The sequence below is a fragment of the Babylonia areolata genome, chromosome 6, assembly GCF_041734735.1.
Source record: "Babylonia areolata isolate BAREFJ2019XMU chromosome 6, ASM4173473v1, whole genome shotgun sequence".
NCBI classification, from domain to species: domain Eukaryota; kingdom Metazoa; phylum Mollusca; class Gastropoda; order Neogastropoda; family Buccinidae; genus Babylonia; species Babylonia areolata.
Window position 1 is genome coordinate 53,685,892 of NC_134881.1, and position 16,333 is coordinate 53,702,224.

A 16,333-nucleotide genomic window follows, 5' to 3' on the forward strand; every position below is an offset into this window, starting at 1 on the left:
TGCATTTGTTTTTTAAAGCGTGATGTAATATAAATGTATTTCTAAAGCATGATTCTTGTCCTCCATATCTTCTTCTTCTTCTCTTCTTCTGCGTTTGTGGGCTTCAACTCCCACGTTCACTCGTATGGGCTTTTTACGTGTATGACCGTTTTTACCCCGCCATGTAGGCAGCCATACTCCGTTTTCGGGGGTGTGCATGCTGGGTATGTTCTTGTTTCCATAACCCACCGAACGCTGACATGGATTACAGGATCTTTAACGTGCGTATTTGATCTTACGCTTGCGTATACACACGAAGGGGGTTCAGGCACCGGCAGTTCTGCACATGTTGACCTGGGAGATTGTAAAAATTTCCACCCTTTACCCACCAGGCGCCGTCACCATGATTCGAACCCGGGACCCTCAGATCGAAAGTCCAACGCTTTAACCATTTATCAAAAGCAGTAAGGTAGGGACCACAAAAAATGTAAGGAATCCGGACAGGAAAAATGATGATCAATATCACTTCATTATTATTTTGATAGGTTGTAAGTTTGAAAGTGTTGTTGACCTCAAAAAGGAAGTAGAGTTATATTAGTGTTTGCTGTGCATCCAAAGGTATCGAACAATGCCAGTGTGACATTATGTGTAGTTGATGTTCCTGTCTATTTAGATGTGATAATTACAGAAGATTGGCTGGCAGTTAATTCAGAGAAGAGCATATTTATGCTACCTTGACTGCACAGCGCCTTGTGACTTGAGTGTTGTGTGTGGCAGGAGGAGTCCATGGATGCTTTTGTCCAGCCGGAGACACTGGAGGAGACCAATCAATATTTCTGTGAAAAGTGCAACAAAAAATGCAATGCTCACAAGGCAAGTTGTTTGAACTTAAAACATGTAACAGCCAGAACATACAAGCATACATGTGTACATGCATACATAGTAGTGTCTTTCAGTTTTTGAATGGGTAGGTTGATTAGGTTGATTTATTTAGTTGTTTGTTTTGTTTTGTTCTTGTTTGTGGGTTGTGACTCTCACATTCACTCATATGCATGAGTGGGATTTTATGTGCATGACTGTTTTAACCCAGCCATGTAGGCAGCTGTGCTCCGTTTTCGGGGGGATTTAGTAAATAAGTACTGTTATAAGATACTACCATCATAAGATTGATACATCAAGACTGAATCAAAACTGGATTGTTTTGGAAAAATCAAGTTGTGCTCTTTGTTTGTACATTGATTTGAAGTGATGCTGGTCTTCATTCCTCGACGTGCGGAACAGGAGGGCTAGAGGGAGGGGGAGAAGAGGGTTGGAGAGAGCAGTGCCCTTTGGGGAGCACATTCAGCACATACATCATCTGAGTTTTTTGTTTTTTTGCTTTTTTTTTTTTTTTTATTTTTTAAAGCAGATGTGGTGTATATTATGAATCAGTCTGTATGCTTCGACACGACCTTGAAACTGGAACTGAAACCGAGTTTCAACCCATACTGACTTAGCCCTGCATATAGCAAGCTGAGAATGAATTCCTTGAAGTTTTCTTTCTTTCTTTCTTTCTTTCTTTCTTTCTTTTTGTGACTTTCTTGGAGAACTGAATGGTGACATTTTCTCCATGTCTGTTATATGAAATCATTATAACTGTACAAGGGATTTGTGTAACTTGATCATCCTGTTGTTTGTTTTTTCTTCCAGGGTTTGAAGTTTGTGACGTTTCCCTACTTATTGACCTTGCAGCTGAAACGCTTCGACTTTGATTATACCACTCTTCATCGTATAAAACTGAATGACAGGTGAGCGTCATTTCTTACGTTTCTCTCTTGGTGTGTTGTACAAACAGAACAATACTGTGAACAAATAGATGGCATCAAAACTGGTATGCAATGTTGTTTATCTAATTTTTTTTTCTCGCCCCTCATGAAATCTGTGCAGGGGTAGTGGTGTGAATACAGAAAATGCTTGTACAAAACACAGCCTCAGATATCAGAACATGTTGAATTTAGTTGATAACTGTGTGTAATTTTTTTGGCATTGAATATCTTTTAGGGTGACAAATAAACATGAATTTGAAAAATGCTTGCACATTCATTCATATATATATTCATCTCTCTCTCTCTCTCTCTCTCTCTCTCTCTCTCTCTCTCTCTCTCTCTCTCTATATATATATATATATATGCGCCTTTGGAGTGTTTGTTGTAGTCTTAGGACAGTATTCTGCGAAATCCAAGGAATGTAAAGATGAATGTATGAATTGGAAGAATTAATTCAGAAACGGGCCATCATCTGCTCTTCAACTGTTATGCCCAATCCCTGTGGGGATGCCAGGGGTCTTGTAGTGTAAATAGCATCTCCACCTTCTGGAAATTCTGTGCTAGAGATTTCCTTTTTTCGATTGCTCTCTTTATTTCTGACTTTTTTTTCATCCTCCACTGTTGTTTGCTGTTTCTGTCTACCCAGTCAGTTCTCTTTTCTTTTTTTCTTTTTTTTTGAGTCAGCATTGACCCTTTTGCTCTTTTCCACAGTCTGTGATGTACTATCTGTGCTGTTTTGCTCTGGTGATTTAGACAGTGAAATTGTAAACACTTGGAATGGCTCTCGCAGTCCAGTCTGCAGTGTTATTTTAATGTATTTTTTGTTTTGGTTTGAAGTATTTTTACTTTTTTATGATTTTTTTGTAATATGAGGATGATAAATTAAGCGGAAGGGCTGACGTCCTCAGCATGACCTAGTCTTATTTGCCCGAAGGAGCTAAATGGTTAAGGTAATGTGTCTTGAACTGTGTTTTATGGGTGTGTCTTGGTGATTTTTTTTTTTTTTAATAGATGTGAAGTTTTGTGTTGACATGGTTGAGCATTTGTAAGGCCTGACGGTCCTGATATGGCCCTGTGCAGTCGGCTGGACTTTAAGCAACATTAAACATGAACAAGTTGTGCCGAAAATATATCAGAGAAGAGAAAGGCAAAAAAAACCCAACTTAGTTGCATGGTGGACAGGCGGAAAGGAATGGAAGATGGCTGTTGAAAAAGAGCACACTGCATGCATAAACAGAGGAGAGGCTGTGCACTGTAGGGAGGGTACTGGCTGCAACTTCTTTTCAGTTTCTCCTCTTGGGGGGAAAAAGTATTTTACACGGGCCAGGAATCGGACCCACTACCGGAGACTGTACCAATAGATTAGGTAGATATGTTAAATTGAATGTACCGGTAGTTTCTGGAGGGAAGAAACAAAACAAATAAATTTTCCTTAAGTCTGATCATCTTCGTCGTTTTTGGGCTGCAACTCCCATGTTCACTGGTATATATACACGAGTGGGCTTTGACGTGTATGACCATTTTACCCTGTCATGACGGGGTGCATACTGGGTATGTTGTTGTTTCCACAAGCCTCCCTACATTGGACTTATGGAGGAGCAAGTTAGGGTTGGTAGATAGGGGTTGGGGGAGGGACTGTCTGTCTGTCCGTATGTGTCTTGTCTGTCTGTGTGTTTGCCTGTCTGCCTGGTCGACCACCTGACTGTCTTTATGATTGTAACTTTTGTACACGTTATTGTATAAATTGTACATTTGATTACACATACTTAACCGTGACCCAACTAGTGCACACTCCGGCAGGGGTCTGACATTCCTGTCCTGTGCAAACTACTATCCGCCTATGCGGAGAAAACGAAAGTATGTTATTTAAACGTAATTTTAGATAGAAAATTTCCTACTTCCTTCCATATTATTGTCTTGAGTCTTCTGTTTTTGTCTCTTTTTTTTTCTCTCTTTTTTTCCCCCCCTCACATGCCCTGATTCAGTAAATGAAAAGTTGTATGCTTTTTCTTGTATGGGTGATTTACTCCATAATTGCTATTGATTACAATGACATAATTATGGATTGCTGGGTATTGATTATTGTCTCGTTTTGAGTTGATTCTGTAATGGACTATGATATATAGGTATAATGACTTACATCTGCTATTGTTAATGTTCACTGTATTCATTTTTTCCCCCCATCTGCATGTATTCTGAATTGTCATAATGAATTTATATACAAAATAAAAACGGTGGTTGACCCAAGAAAGTCTGGGACAAGAAAAAGAAAAAAAAAAATCTTGGTGACGGCACCTGGTGGGTAAAGGGTGGATATTTTTCCAATCGCCCAGGTCAACATGTGTGCAGACCTGAACCCCCTTCATATGTATTATCAAGCAGAGGATCAAATATGCACGTAAAGGATCCTGTAATCCATGTTGGCGTTTGGTGGGTTATGGAAACAAAAACATACCCTGCATGCACACCCCTGAAAGCAGAGTATGGCTGCCTGCATGGCAGGGTAAATACAGTCATACACGTTAAAGCCCACTTGTGTACATAGAGTGAATGTGGGAGTTGCAGCCCACGAACACAGAAGAAGAAGAAGCAGACATGGATTACAGGATCTTCAACACGCATATTTAATATTCTGCTTGCTTATACACACAAAGCGGGTTCAGGCACATGCAGGTCTGCATATATGTTGATCTCCACCCTTTACCTACCAGGCGCCGTTACTGGGACTCGGGGACCTGATTGAAAGTCCAACGCTTTAAACATACGCCTATTGTGCCTGTCTAAAGTCTGATCAAATATTTGTCATCCTATCCTGTGCTCCCAGGATGACGTTTCCTGAGATCCTGGACCTGAATCGGTTCTGCGAGGTGCTGGAGAACGGAGAGGTGGGGGAGAGCTCGGAGGCCGGGCTGGAAGGGGAGAGCAGCAGACAGGCCTGTCCCCCCACCACCACCACCACCACCTCCTCCACTACCACCACCACGGCCGACAGTGGGGATGAAGGTGGGTCAGAGTTTTCTGTGTGTGTTGTATTGTGATGTGTATACGGCTTTTTGTATTGTGTTGTGATGTGTATACGGCTTTTTGTATTGTGATGTGTATACGGCTTTTTGTATTGTGGTGTGATGTGTATACAGCTTTTTGTATTGTGGTGTGTTGTGTGTACAGCTTTTTGTATTGTGGTGTGTTGTGTATACAGCTTTTTGTATTGTGGTGTGTTGTGTGTACAGCTTATTGTAAAATTTGTATTGTGGTGTGTTGTGTGTACAGCTTATTGTATTGTAGTGTGTTGTGTGTACAGTTTATTGTATTGTGGTGTGGTGTGTGTACAGCTTATTGTATTGTGATGTGTTGTGTGTACAGCTTATTGTATTGTGGTGTGTTGTGTATACAGCTTATTGTATTGTGGTGTGTTGTGTGTACAGCTTTTTGTATTGTGGTGTGTTGTGTATACAGCTTTTTGTATTGTGGTGTGTTGTGTGTACAGCTTTTTGTATTGTGTTGTGATGTGTGTACAGCTTATTGTATTATGGTGTGTTGTGTGTACAGCTTATTGTATTGTGGTGTGTTGTGTATACAGCTTATTGTATTATGGTGTGTTGTGTGTACAGCTTTTTGCATTGTGGTGTGTTGTGTATACAGCTTTTTGTATTGTGGTGTGTTGTGTGTACAGCTTTTTGTGTTGTGATGTGTATACGGCTTTTTGTATTGTGGTGTGTTGTGTGTACAGCTTTTTGTATTGTGGTGTGTTGTGTATACAGCTTTTTGTATTGTGTTGTGATGTGTATACAGCTTTTTGTATTGTGTTGTGATGTGTATACGGCTTTTTGTATTGTGGTGTGTTGTGTATACGGCTTTTTGTATTGTGGTGTGTTGTGTATACAGCTTTTTGTATTGTGGTGTGTTGTGTATACAGCTTTTTTTGTGCACAAACTCCCTGATAACCTCCGTCATTCTGATTCCCTCGCATTTTTTAAATCTCGTCTCAAAACTCACCTTTTCCCTCAGCAGTAAGTTCAATTGTGGCAGGTCCACTTTCTTTGCGTTAGCTGTGCTTGACTATGTGTGTATCCATATGTATGTGTACATGCATGTATATAAATGTGTATTGTATGTACGTGCGTTTATGTAAGTTTGTGCCTGCCTATGTGTGCGTATGTGTTAGGGTAGCTGTCAGATACACATGTATGTTAAAATGTATTTATGCAGTGTGTGTGTGTGTGCGCGCGCGTGTGTGTGTAGTCACATTTTGGTGTGTGTATGTAACATAGATGTAATGTTTTATGTTAAAGTGTTTTTGTAAAGCACCTAGAGCAGATTTCTGGATAGTGGTCTATGAAAGTATCCATTATTATTATTATTATTGCGTTGTGTATGCAGCTTTTTGTGTTGTATGTACAGCTTATTGTATTGTTTTGTGTGTACAGCTTATTGTATTGTTTTGTGTGTACAGCTTATTGTATTGTGATGTGCATACAGCATTTTGTATTGTGTTGTGATGCGTATACAGCATTTTGTATTGTGTTGTGATGCGTATACAGCTTTTTGTATTGTGTTGTGATGCGTATACAGCTTTTTGTATTGTGTTGTGATGCGTATACAGCATTTTGTATTCTGTTGTGATGTGTATACAGCATTTTGTTTTGTATGGTGTTGTGTATACAGCTTTTTGTATTGTGTTGTGTGTACAGCTTTTTGTTTTGTATTGTATCTACAGCTTTTTGTATTGTGTATACAGCTTTTTTGTATTGTATTGTGTGTACAGCTTTTTGTTTTGTATTGTATCTACAGCTTTTTGTATTGTGTATACAGCTTTTTTGTATTGTATTGTGTGTACAGCTTTCTGTTCTGTATTGTTATCGACAGTGTTTTATATTGTGTTGTGCACATACAGGTATGTTTCAAAACAGATTTCTCTGTGTGAAATTCAGGCTCCCTCCATGGTTCTGTCTGCATTTATTTGTTTTACTGTTTTTTCAGTCAAATTTTCTATACATTTTTCTACAGAATTTTACCAGGGTCATACCTTTTGTTGCTGTGGGTTTTTATATGTGTACTAAATACATGCTGTGATTGAGACCTAGGTTTATCATCTCATCTAAAAGGGGTGTGTGTAGAAATTTCTGTCTGTGTATGGGACTTGGGAGCCATGGACACATGTGTCCTTGTTTGGATTTTGATAGATGGTGGCGACCCTGGCTTAGCATTGCAGGACAGTAGCTGCTCTTGTTCTGTACTTTCTTTGTGCTCCCACCCCCCCACCCCACCCCCTCAAGCCCCCTATTCTCCCACCTCCCTATTTTTTTTCCCCTACTTGTGACTTTCTTTGCTTTGTTGCTGATTATTCTTTGTCTGCCTCAATCGTCGTCTCATTTCTGTCTGTCTCAGTGTTTCTCTGTCTGTGTATTGGTGGGGTTTTTTTCTTTGTATTGTTGTTGTACATGTTGTGTATACATGCAGGTACAAGATTACATTGTGTGCCAGTTAAAGATCTTTGGGATTCTAAACTCACTCTCTCTCTTAGGTCCATGGAAGGCAGTTAGCCTCTTCAGCAGTTGTTTTAGTCCTGCTCAACAATAGTATGACAGTTAGTTGAAGTAATATAACGGGCGAACATTTAGGGCAACGGCGTATTATTTATTGCCCACTTTAAGCTGTTGACAGAAGGCTCAAAGATGGAGCATTTGATTGACGGCATGTTTCCTGTTCTCCATTTTCAGCCATTGATGAAGGTATAGAGATGGAAGGGGGTGGCTCGGCAGCTTCGTCCAACAGTGATGCCTCCAGTGTGAGCAGTGAGGCAGCCACCAATGACCGCAATGCCAGAGAGCTGGCTTCCAAGGTACAGGGTGGACAGAACAATCTCCTCACCCAACCCGATGAACGTGGACGTCCATTTGTTTGCTGTGTTTTTGTCATAGTAAAGCCTATGAACTGTGCTGAATCCCTTTGCTTAACCATCCCCACAGTATGTGGCAGTTTTATTTTGAAAGCAATAAGATCTTCACGTTTTGTTTTGTTTTTTTCAGAAAATATGACTTGTTTAATGTTTTGTTCTTATTTTTTATTGGATGAGAGGTTTTTGTTTTACTTGTTCTTCTTATTTTGTTGATTGAAGGTAATGCTAGCATTAGTAGGCTAGGTGACTGACAAGTTTTACAGTATTGAGTTTGCGGGTTTCCCCATGGAAAGATTTTGTGGAAAATTGAAGGTAAAGCAAAGCTTGTAGCTCCTAGCGCTGTTGTAAATTTCAAAGAAAGCAACCTCAGGCCCTGTTTGCTGTGAAAGGAGTGAAATCTGTCCTAAGAGTCCTTTATTTGCAGATACCAGTGTTTCAAAGTTGAAATTTATCTGTGTGGATGAAGACTGAAACCTGTCGCCTTGGTAACACAGGGGTTCTGTTATCTGGCATCATCCTCTTGTCACGGATATTATTCTGAAATGGGAAGAAGGGCTAGGAAAGTAGAGTGACACAAATGTTTGACTGGAATATCAGACCTGTTTACCCAAACGATTAAGGTTTTCATTTTACAATTTTTCATGTCGTATGCTTTTTCGCATTCTGTAAACATATTACAATTCTGTGACTTTTTAAATGCAAATTTTGAAAGTAGATGTTTTGATTCAAATCTGATACAGTGTTTTGCATTAGCGTGCATTGCATATCACAGCTGTGCAATCTTGTTTTCATTTCTGGTGAATTGGGAACCATTTTCTCAGGTGGAAAATGGCAGCATTTCAAACTCCAAGAAGGCAAAGCATTAATCAATTTTGGTGCGCAAAACTGGTTACACTTTTCATGCCTCATTAATGTAACCCATATTTACTATTTTGTCACCTTAGATAACTACTTTTGGCAATGCCCGTTACCTTTAACAAAGCTAGGGGTAAGCAGGTCTGGCATATGGATTATAACTTTCTTTTTGAACTGTTGATGAATAGCCATTGTGCTACATATACCTGTGCACAATATTAGTCAGTCCAAACAATAAATGGCTACTGCACTGTGTGTTGCAGGGTCCATATGTGTATGAGCTGTTCTCCATCATGATCCATTCTGGCAGTGCAGCCGGCGGCCATTACTACGCTTACATTAAGTCAGTGCATCCTGTGATCTTGGAGGTTTTTTGGTTTTGTTTCATTTTGTTTTGTTGCTGCAAATTTGGAAAAGCAAAGAGTTCATACTGTTCTGTATTTCAGCATACCAGTATGAAGATTCTTGCATGTTTTTGTTTGTTTTTTTTTTTGCTGTTTTTTTTTTGTTTTTTTTCCTTCCATGCTGAATGTATTTAGATTCATGTTTAACTTTTGTTCAGCTGTAGTTCCGCAAGATTTTTGAACTTTTTACATTGGGTATAATGTTTCGTTGTAAATATTTTGGTGAGAATTTTTTTTACACAGTAGTTGAAATTGTTCAGTGTAATTTGTCATGGTGAATATTATTAGATTGTCAGTGGAATATTGTTCACTGTGAAACCGGTGTGGGAGTGTAAAAGTAAATAAGTTGTTCAGCCTTGTAAATGTGAAATAGCATCCTTGTGTGTTCTCCCAGATCCTTCACAGATGGTCAGTGGTACAGCTTCAATGATCAGCAAGTATCTAAGGTAAAGTGCTGACTTGATTTTTTGTTTTTGTGCTTTTTTTGTAGACACACCTTTGTTTCAGGTGGTAAAAAAAAAAAATTGGCATTTACACATGTGCATGGTTAAATGTATGAAATGCAGAGGCCAGAGAAAGAAATGCTGACTTGTGGAATAGATTATAAAGGCTGTTGTGTCTCAGACAGCAGTTTGTTTTTGCAGTCTACGTTCTCACTAACCACTCTTGAGTCAGTGAATATAAAAATCACCTTCACTTACATTGACTGGAACAAAAGAGAAACAAAATACTGTTGGTTGTAAAATGCAGAAAATCACTTGTGTAAACCAGATTCTAATGATGTCAACCACATAAACATTTTGTGCTATCTCAACTCCACTGTGCTTGTGCTTAAAAGAAAAACTGCTGCTGTGTAAGCCTTTTGACATGTTAAAGTGAACCTTTCACTAACCAGTGACTAAAATTTGACAGATCACCTATGACGACATCCAGAAGACTTATGGAGGATCCTCCATGAGCAGAAGCTACTATTCATCTGCGTATAGCAGGTATTGTCATTTTCAACAATCTGTGTGCATGTTTTGTGCTTTTTCTGCTCTTTGTAAAGGATTTTAAACAAGTGGGGTAGATGTCACTGTGTGATCACTTCTGTTTTGGAAATGAGAATGTCGAGGTCCAAGCCTGTCTTGTTTGACAGGGATGCTTTTAGTTTTGGTGTGCATCATTTTTCTTGGAGACGCCATCTTTTAGATGACTAGATGATTGACATTTGCACACATGTTAGTGAGCACATACGCACACAATCATAATCCTTTTCTTATCACTTTAATGTTATAAGATGTTAAACTGAAACAAGAAGGGACAAACTAGATGCATTCATCTTTTGAAAAGTAAAACTCACTTTGGTGTATTTTGTCAGATGATATATAGAGGGTCAGGTCAGGGGCATAGCCCTTGCTACTGGTACCATGTAACCCAGAACTACCTGCCGCATGTGAAGTCTCCCAACGACGGACCAGGCGGAGGAGGAAACCTTTCCCAGTGGCTGTGAAGGCGGAAGAGGATGACCAAAGGGCAGCTTTTATCCTTGGCTGGAAGTCCTCCTAGGAGACGGAACTCTGAAGAAAAAACCTGCACCTGCCGAGGCTGCCCTACATGTGGCAGTATCTGCACCTGTGGGACTGTAAGCGTGGGTTGGCAAGAGAGTGGGGAAGGGACTGCACAACTCCTCTTCACTAAAAAAAAAAAAAGTCACCTGTGCTGGTCAGGCAACCAGGCTAATGTTGGAACAACGAGCTAACCCTTCAACACCCAGCTTTCCCAAGCCCTGTGGCGATGGAGAAGTGGTAACGGGGACAGGCAGAGGATGCTGCTGGCAGTTCCTAGTCATGACTCTGCACACAGGTGGCTGTGGGGTGATGGTCGTCCGCCACAGACTGGGGCAGATGCGGCACCCGTATCCTCCCATTGTCAGAGCAGCCCTTTTTAGGGACAGCACTGCTCTCCCCACATGGGGAAGGGAAGATAAAAGGATCCCTAAACAAAGCCTGCCTCGCCTAGCACCTAGTAGGAAACCGCACCTACTTGGACATTCAACACTAGCGGTCGAAAACAACAGAAGAAAAGAATCAGGAGTCATGTCCTAACTCTGGGTGCCTGGAATGTTCGCACCCTTTTAGACAGAGACGACAGACCAGAAAGGCGCACAGCGCTCTTTGCTAGACTGCTTGATCGCTACCAGGTGGACATAGCAGCCCTGAGCGAAACCAGGTTTGCTGGTGAAACCCAGCTGGAGGAAGTTGGAGGGGGCTACATCTTCTACTGCATTGGGAAGCCAGATGGCACCCCAAGAACCTCAGGCGTGGGCTTTACCATACAAACCAAACTTGCACGACAGCTTGATAGCCTTCCACATGGGATAAACGATAGGCTAATGACCCTGCGTCTGAAGCTGTTTGAGGATCACCTCTCCACAGTCATAAGCTGCTATGCCCCGACGATGACCAACGATCTCCAACACAGTCATCCCTGAAGCACAGTGCGGCTTCCGCTCAGGCAGGGGAACATGTGACATGGTGTTTACCATACGCCAGATGCAAGAGAAATGCTGTGAGCAGAACAATGAGCTCCACATGGTCTTTGTAGACCTGACTAAGGCCTTCGACACAGTGAACTGCGGTGGTCTGTGGAAGATCCTCCTAAAGTTTGGCTGCCCAGAAAGCCTAATCCAGGTGATTGTGTCATTCCATGATGGCATGCAGGCACGAGTACAGGAAAATACTGACATGTCGGATCCGTTTCCTGTGGTAAATAGAGTGAAGCAGGGCTGCGTCCTGGCACCCACACTGTTCTCTTCTCTGCCATGCCTTCCAAGACTGTGACCGGGGCATCTACATTCAGTTTCACACAGATGGCAAACTTTTCAACTTTTGGCGACTCCACACCAGGTCCAGGGTGTTTGAGGCACTGTTGAGAGAGTTCCTCTTCGCTGATGACAGCACGCTTGCTGCACACACCCATGAGGACATGCAGTTCATTATGGACAGGTTCTCCCTCCTGCAGGCGCTTTGGACTCGCCATCAGCCTCAGCAAGACCGAGTCCATGTACCAACCGGCTAGCTCACAGAACGCCAGTGTCTCCCCCCCACCTGTAATCAAGATTGATGACACAGAGATCAAGTCAGTCGACAAGTTTTGCTACCTGGGCAGCACCCTATGCAGCAGCGGAGCCCTTGATGCAGAAGTGACGCTGCGCATCGCCAAGGCCAGCTCCGCCTTTCGCAGACTCAACAACAGGCTGTGGAACAGGCATCAGGCTCAGCACCAAAATCAAAACCTACAAAGCTGTTGTGCTGACCACCTTGTTGTACTGCTGTGAAACTTGGATGACATATCGCCGTCACATTCAACAACTTGAGCAGTTTCACCAGAGATGCCTACGAAAGATCCTCGGCATAAAGTGGCAAGACAGGGTCTCCAATCTCCAGGTCCTAGAGAGGAGCGGCCTGTCCAGCATCGAAAACCTCCTGATCCAGTGTCAGCTACGCTGGACAGGACACGTTGTCCGAATGACAGACAGCAGGATCCCAAACTGGGAAGACCCTGCAAGCGCTTCAGGGACACCTTGAAGACAAACCTCAAAGCCTGTGAGATAGACATCGCTTCGTTGGAAACTGATGCCCTTGTCCGCTGTCGCTGGAGGATACTGTGCTCTAGTGGCATAAAGACATTTGAAAACAAGAGAACGCTGGCCATTAAGGAGAAGCATGAGCGAAGGAAGCAGGGCTCAACTTCTGGAGGCGTTTTCCACTGCAACACCTGTGGGAAGTGCTGTGCATCCAGAATCGGCCTCTTCTCCCATATGAGGACACACACCGACAGATAAGCCTGCCTGCCTACTCATCCGTTGGTCCAACTGGAGACTCCATCATCATATACTGTCTATGTTAACATTGTCAGATGGTCTTGTTTTTTCTTTTGAGTGGCACTTTTTGAGTTGGATGATGAACTGTGATATTGATGTACAGAAACTTGTTCTTCACTTTGTCTGCAGTTCCACAAGTGCATACATGTTGATGTATCGCCAGATAGACAAGCAGAGAAATGCTGGTATGTTCTTTTGGAGTTTAATAAAAATGAGACATTGTGTGTGTGCTCTGTGTGTGTATGTTTGTTACTGTGAGGAATAACTTTTTCAATACATTAAGTGAATAGATATCTAAAAAAAAAAAAAAAAATTAAAAAAAAAAAAAAAGTGAATAGATATCAACTGCAAATAAGTATCCAATGACATCTTCAACATCTGTATTTCAAAACCTGAAGCCAGAAATTTGGAGGAGTTACTGGAGGATGCTGCTGTCAGCAGTGAAGTAAGGTGGAAAGCTGCTGGTTTTGACATCCCATGTCTAACATTTTGGTCCTTTATGGTTGAGAAAGTTTGGGATAAAACACTGATAAATCATCACTGAAATCAGGTAGTGAAAGTTGAAATAAGTACTTAAATACTGCGACCTGTTTGAAGACATAATTGGACACAAAACAGAAACGCCAAAGAACCGATAGATAGAAAATGCGAAAAAAAATTAGCTGTATGAAGTGCACAGGAATAGGTGTCGAGATGGCTGCTGGAAAAAGAGGGCGCTAGCCAGGGGGACAAAGGGGAGGTTACCTACTTCCGGGAGGTTATCGGCCGTAGTACTTTCGTTTTCTCCGCATAGGCGGATAGTAGATTGCACAGGACAGGAATGTCAGACCCCTGCCGGAGTCTGCACTAGTTGGGTCACGGTTAGTATGTTATTTAAATGTAATTTTAGATAGAAAATTTCCTTTTAATGTGAATTCAAGCTCAGAGATTTCCAGGCTGAAGCGTTCTCGCATACTGACCAGTGTTTACCTTATTGATATGCCAGCACCTTTTTCTGTGTTTAGTCAAATTTGCTTGACAGCTTTCAGTTACCTCACCAGATCAACAGTTCTGTACTTCTTAGATCATATCGCTAAGGATAAATTTAAGAATTTCACGTATATTTCTAGGGAGTGAATCGAGCATGAAGGCTTTTTGTACACTGGTGACTGTGACATGGGAGTTCAGCTCATTTCAGTATTTTAGCTGACAACTCAAGTTGGTATGTACTGAGCTCGTTAACTGAGAGTGTTAATGACTAAGAACAGCAAGCATTATTGGATTGAGATTGAACGAGATTGAACATGACAGTCGTCACTCAGATTTGAGGTGACCTTTTCAGACTTCATGTCCCCGGAGAAGTTCCCTGATGCCTTGAAGCAGCAGCTGCAGGATCAGCAGCACAAAGAGGAACAGGAACGGCGCCAGAGAGAACTGGACAAATCTACCTGCAAGGTACCGCTAGTCATTCTTTTACGTGCCCGCGTGCATGCGTGTGTGTACATGCATGCAGTGCACATACATCTCATCTGTGAAACGTAATCTACAACTTTTTGTTGTTGTTGTCATGAACCCTGTCATTGTGATGGGTTTTTTTTTTGTTTGTTTGTTTTTTTCCTATTTTCCCCATGTACAGACTCATTTGGTTGCAGTTTCAGTACCAGCTGAATGCATTGGAATTTGTAACATCGGTTGGCCTTGAACTACAACTTCAAGAGACGCTGCATTGCAGTAGTTCATTCTAATTCCGCATTTGCAGGTCATCACATGCTCAGTCTGTAGTCACAGTTGTTTTTATTGTACCTGTTTGGGAATTTGAAATTCCTTTTTGATGAATTCGTTTTGTGATGCGATTGGCGTGCTTTCTTCTTTGTTTGTTTTACGTGATTAATAGTTAACAAAAAATGTGAAAGAAATGTTGTTTACTTGATGCCAACAGATCAAGGTGTACATGTTCCACCCAGAAGACCAGAGGAAAATGGAAGTTCGCTTGGAAATCCACAAAGACAAAACCTTGACAGACGCTACTGCCATTGTGCATCAGGTGAGCATGATTACATGTGTGAAGTACATTGGTGTTTGGTGGTTGAAGAGGTGATGAGCTGTAATGGGGTATGCTTATCAGATGCCTTGGTAATTTGGGTGGGGGGAGTGAGGCGGGTGGGGTTGGTTGGCTAAGAGCGGACCGGGCAAGACTGCTAGTCTTTTCATTGTTAGCCGCGCGAAATTTGGCCAAGCAGAGCAAACCGATAGGCCGAGTTTGCATCAGTTTGACAAGGTAAGTATATGTAACACCAAACATGGAGTATAATACAAACTCCTATCTTCCTGTAAACATATGATTGTGTGAATGCATGCAAGCTCCTGTCTCTCAACAAGCGAAAGGGTATCTTTTTTTTTTTTTCCTGTCAGTTTCTGTCAGACCGCTCTACACTGACATCACCAAACTTGAGCCGGGCGCTGCCACACAGCCACACAAGCAAACTAATATTATGGAAATGAAAGAAGTAATTAAAAAAAAAAAAAAAAGGAAGTTGCTTTAGGCTGGACACAATATTGTGCTCAGTGGATCATTTTTTCGTTTGTTGTTGTAAGCTTTTTCTTTTTGAAAAAAAGTTAAATATAGTCAGTTTTCTTTTAATTGGGGTGCTTTCTTTGCTGAAAGTATCATTGTGATGACTGTGATATGAACTTCAAAATTATGTCATTTTGAAACATTGCTTATGGTTCTGACAGGAACAGTGGTATGTGAGCCATTTTTCTGTTTTCCATTCTCTCTTATTTTACTTGCCCCCCCCCCTGCCTCCCCTCCCCCCATTTCATTGCTTATTTTTCAGACCGGGTTTTATCTTTTTTGAATGTATTATTCAGCTGTTTTTAAACTGTTTTGTCATATAAATGCATATTTGTGTTTCATCTTACTGTGATGGGAAAAGGATTGCAAAAATTCATTACTTCTTACTTATTCGTTGGTGTAAGTTCCCTGATTCTGTTCTTTTCCACTCAAACTTTTAAGGAAGGAAGGTGGCAGAATGGTTAAGACACTAACCTGCCAATGCAGTGTCTGTGAGGGTCTGGGTTTGATTCCTGCTCTCTCCCTTTCTCGCAAGTTGAACTGAAAAATCGAACTGAGTGTCGAGTCATTCGGATGAGACGATAAACCGAGGTCCTGTAAGCAGCACGCATTTGACACACCGAAAAAGAACCCATTGCAACAAAAGTTGTCCTCTGGCAAAATTCTATAGAAGAAGTTTAACTCTTTCCATACGAACGGCGAAAGAGAAGACGTTAACAGCGTTTCACCCCAATTACCACCATCAAAATATTGCAAGCGGAAGGCTCTTATACTGAAGAGGTGAATGTTGACAAAGAATACCACAATTCTTACAACGGAAGCTAAAGGTTGGGTCATTGAGACACCCACTGGACATCCGAGGGGTCTGTGTAGAGGAGAAGAGAGGACTGGCCGTACTGAGTGAATTAACTGAAAAATCGAACTGAGTGTCGAGTCATTCGGATGAGACGATAAATCGAGGTCCTGTAAGCA

At 41.5% G+C, this 16,333-nt stretch overlaps 1 protein-coding gene across 2 annotated transcripts in view; it reads left to right on the forward strand.

Moving 5' to 3' along the window:
* LOC143283147 (ubiquitin carboxyl-terminal hydrolase 47-like) overlaps positions 1 to 16,333 on the forward strand; it is a 66,159-nt gene that overhangs the window by 14,348 nt on the left and 35,478 nt on the right. For both annotated transcript variants that reach the window (XR_013055358.1, XM_076589291.1), the window contains exons 10-19: positions 757 to 852; positions 1,669 to 1,766; positions 4,609 to 4,787; positions 7,505 to 7,626; positions 8,802 to 8,881; positions 9,337 to 9,388; positions 9,855 to 9,931; positions 12,937 to 12,992; positions 14,129 to 14,241; positions 14,726 to 14,830. Coding sequence is in view for 1 of the 2 variants with exons in the window: in XM_076589291.1 (XP_076445406.1) it covers positions 757 to 852; positions 1,669 to 1,766; positions 4,609 to 4,787; positions 7,505 to 7,626; positions 8,802 to 8,881; positions 9,337 to 9,388; positions 9,855 to 9,931; positions 12,937 to 12,992; positions 14,129 to 14,241; positions 14,726 to 14,830 (978 nt within the window). In the remaining variant the exon portion in view is untranslated. The remainder of the gene's footprint in view (positions 1 to 756; positions 853 to 1,668; positions 1,767 to 4,608; positions 4,788 to 7,504; positions 7,627 to 8,801; positions 8,882 to 9,336; positions 9,389 to 9,854; positions 9,932 to 12,936; positions 12,993 to 14,128; positions 14,242 to 14,725; positions 14,831 to 16,333) is intronic.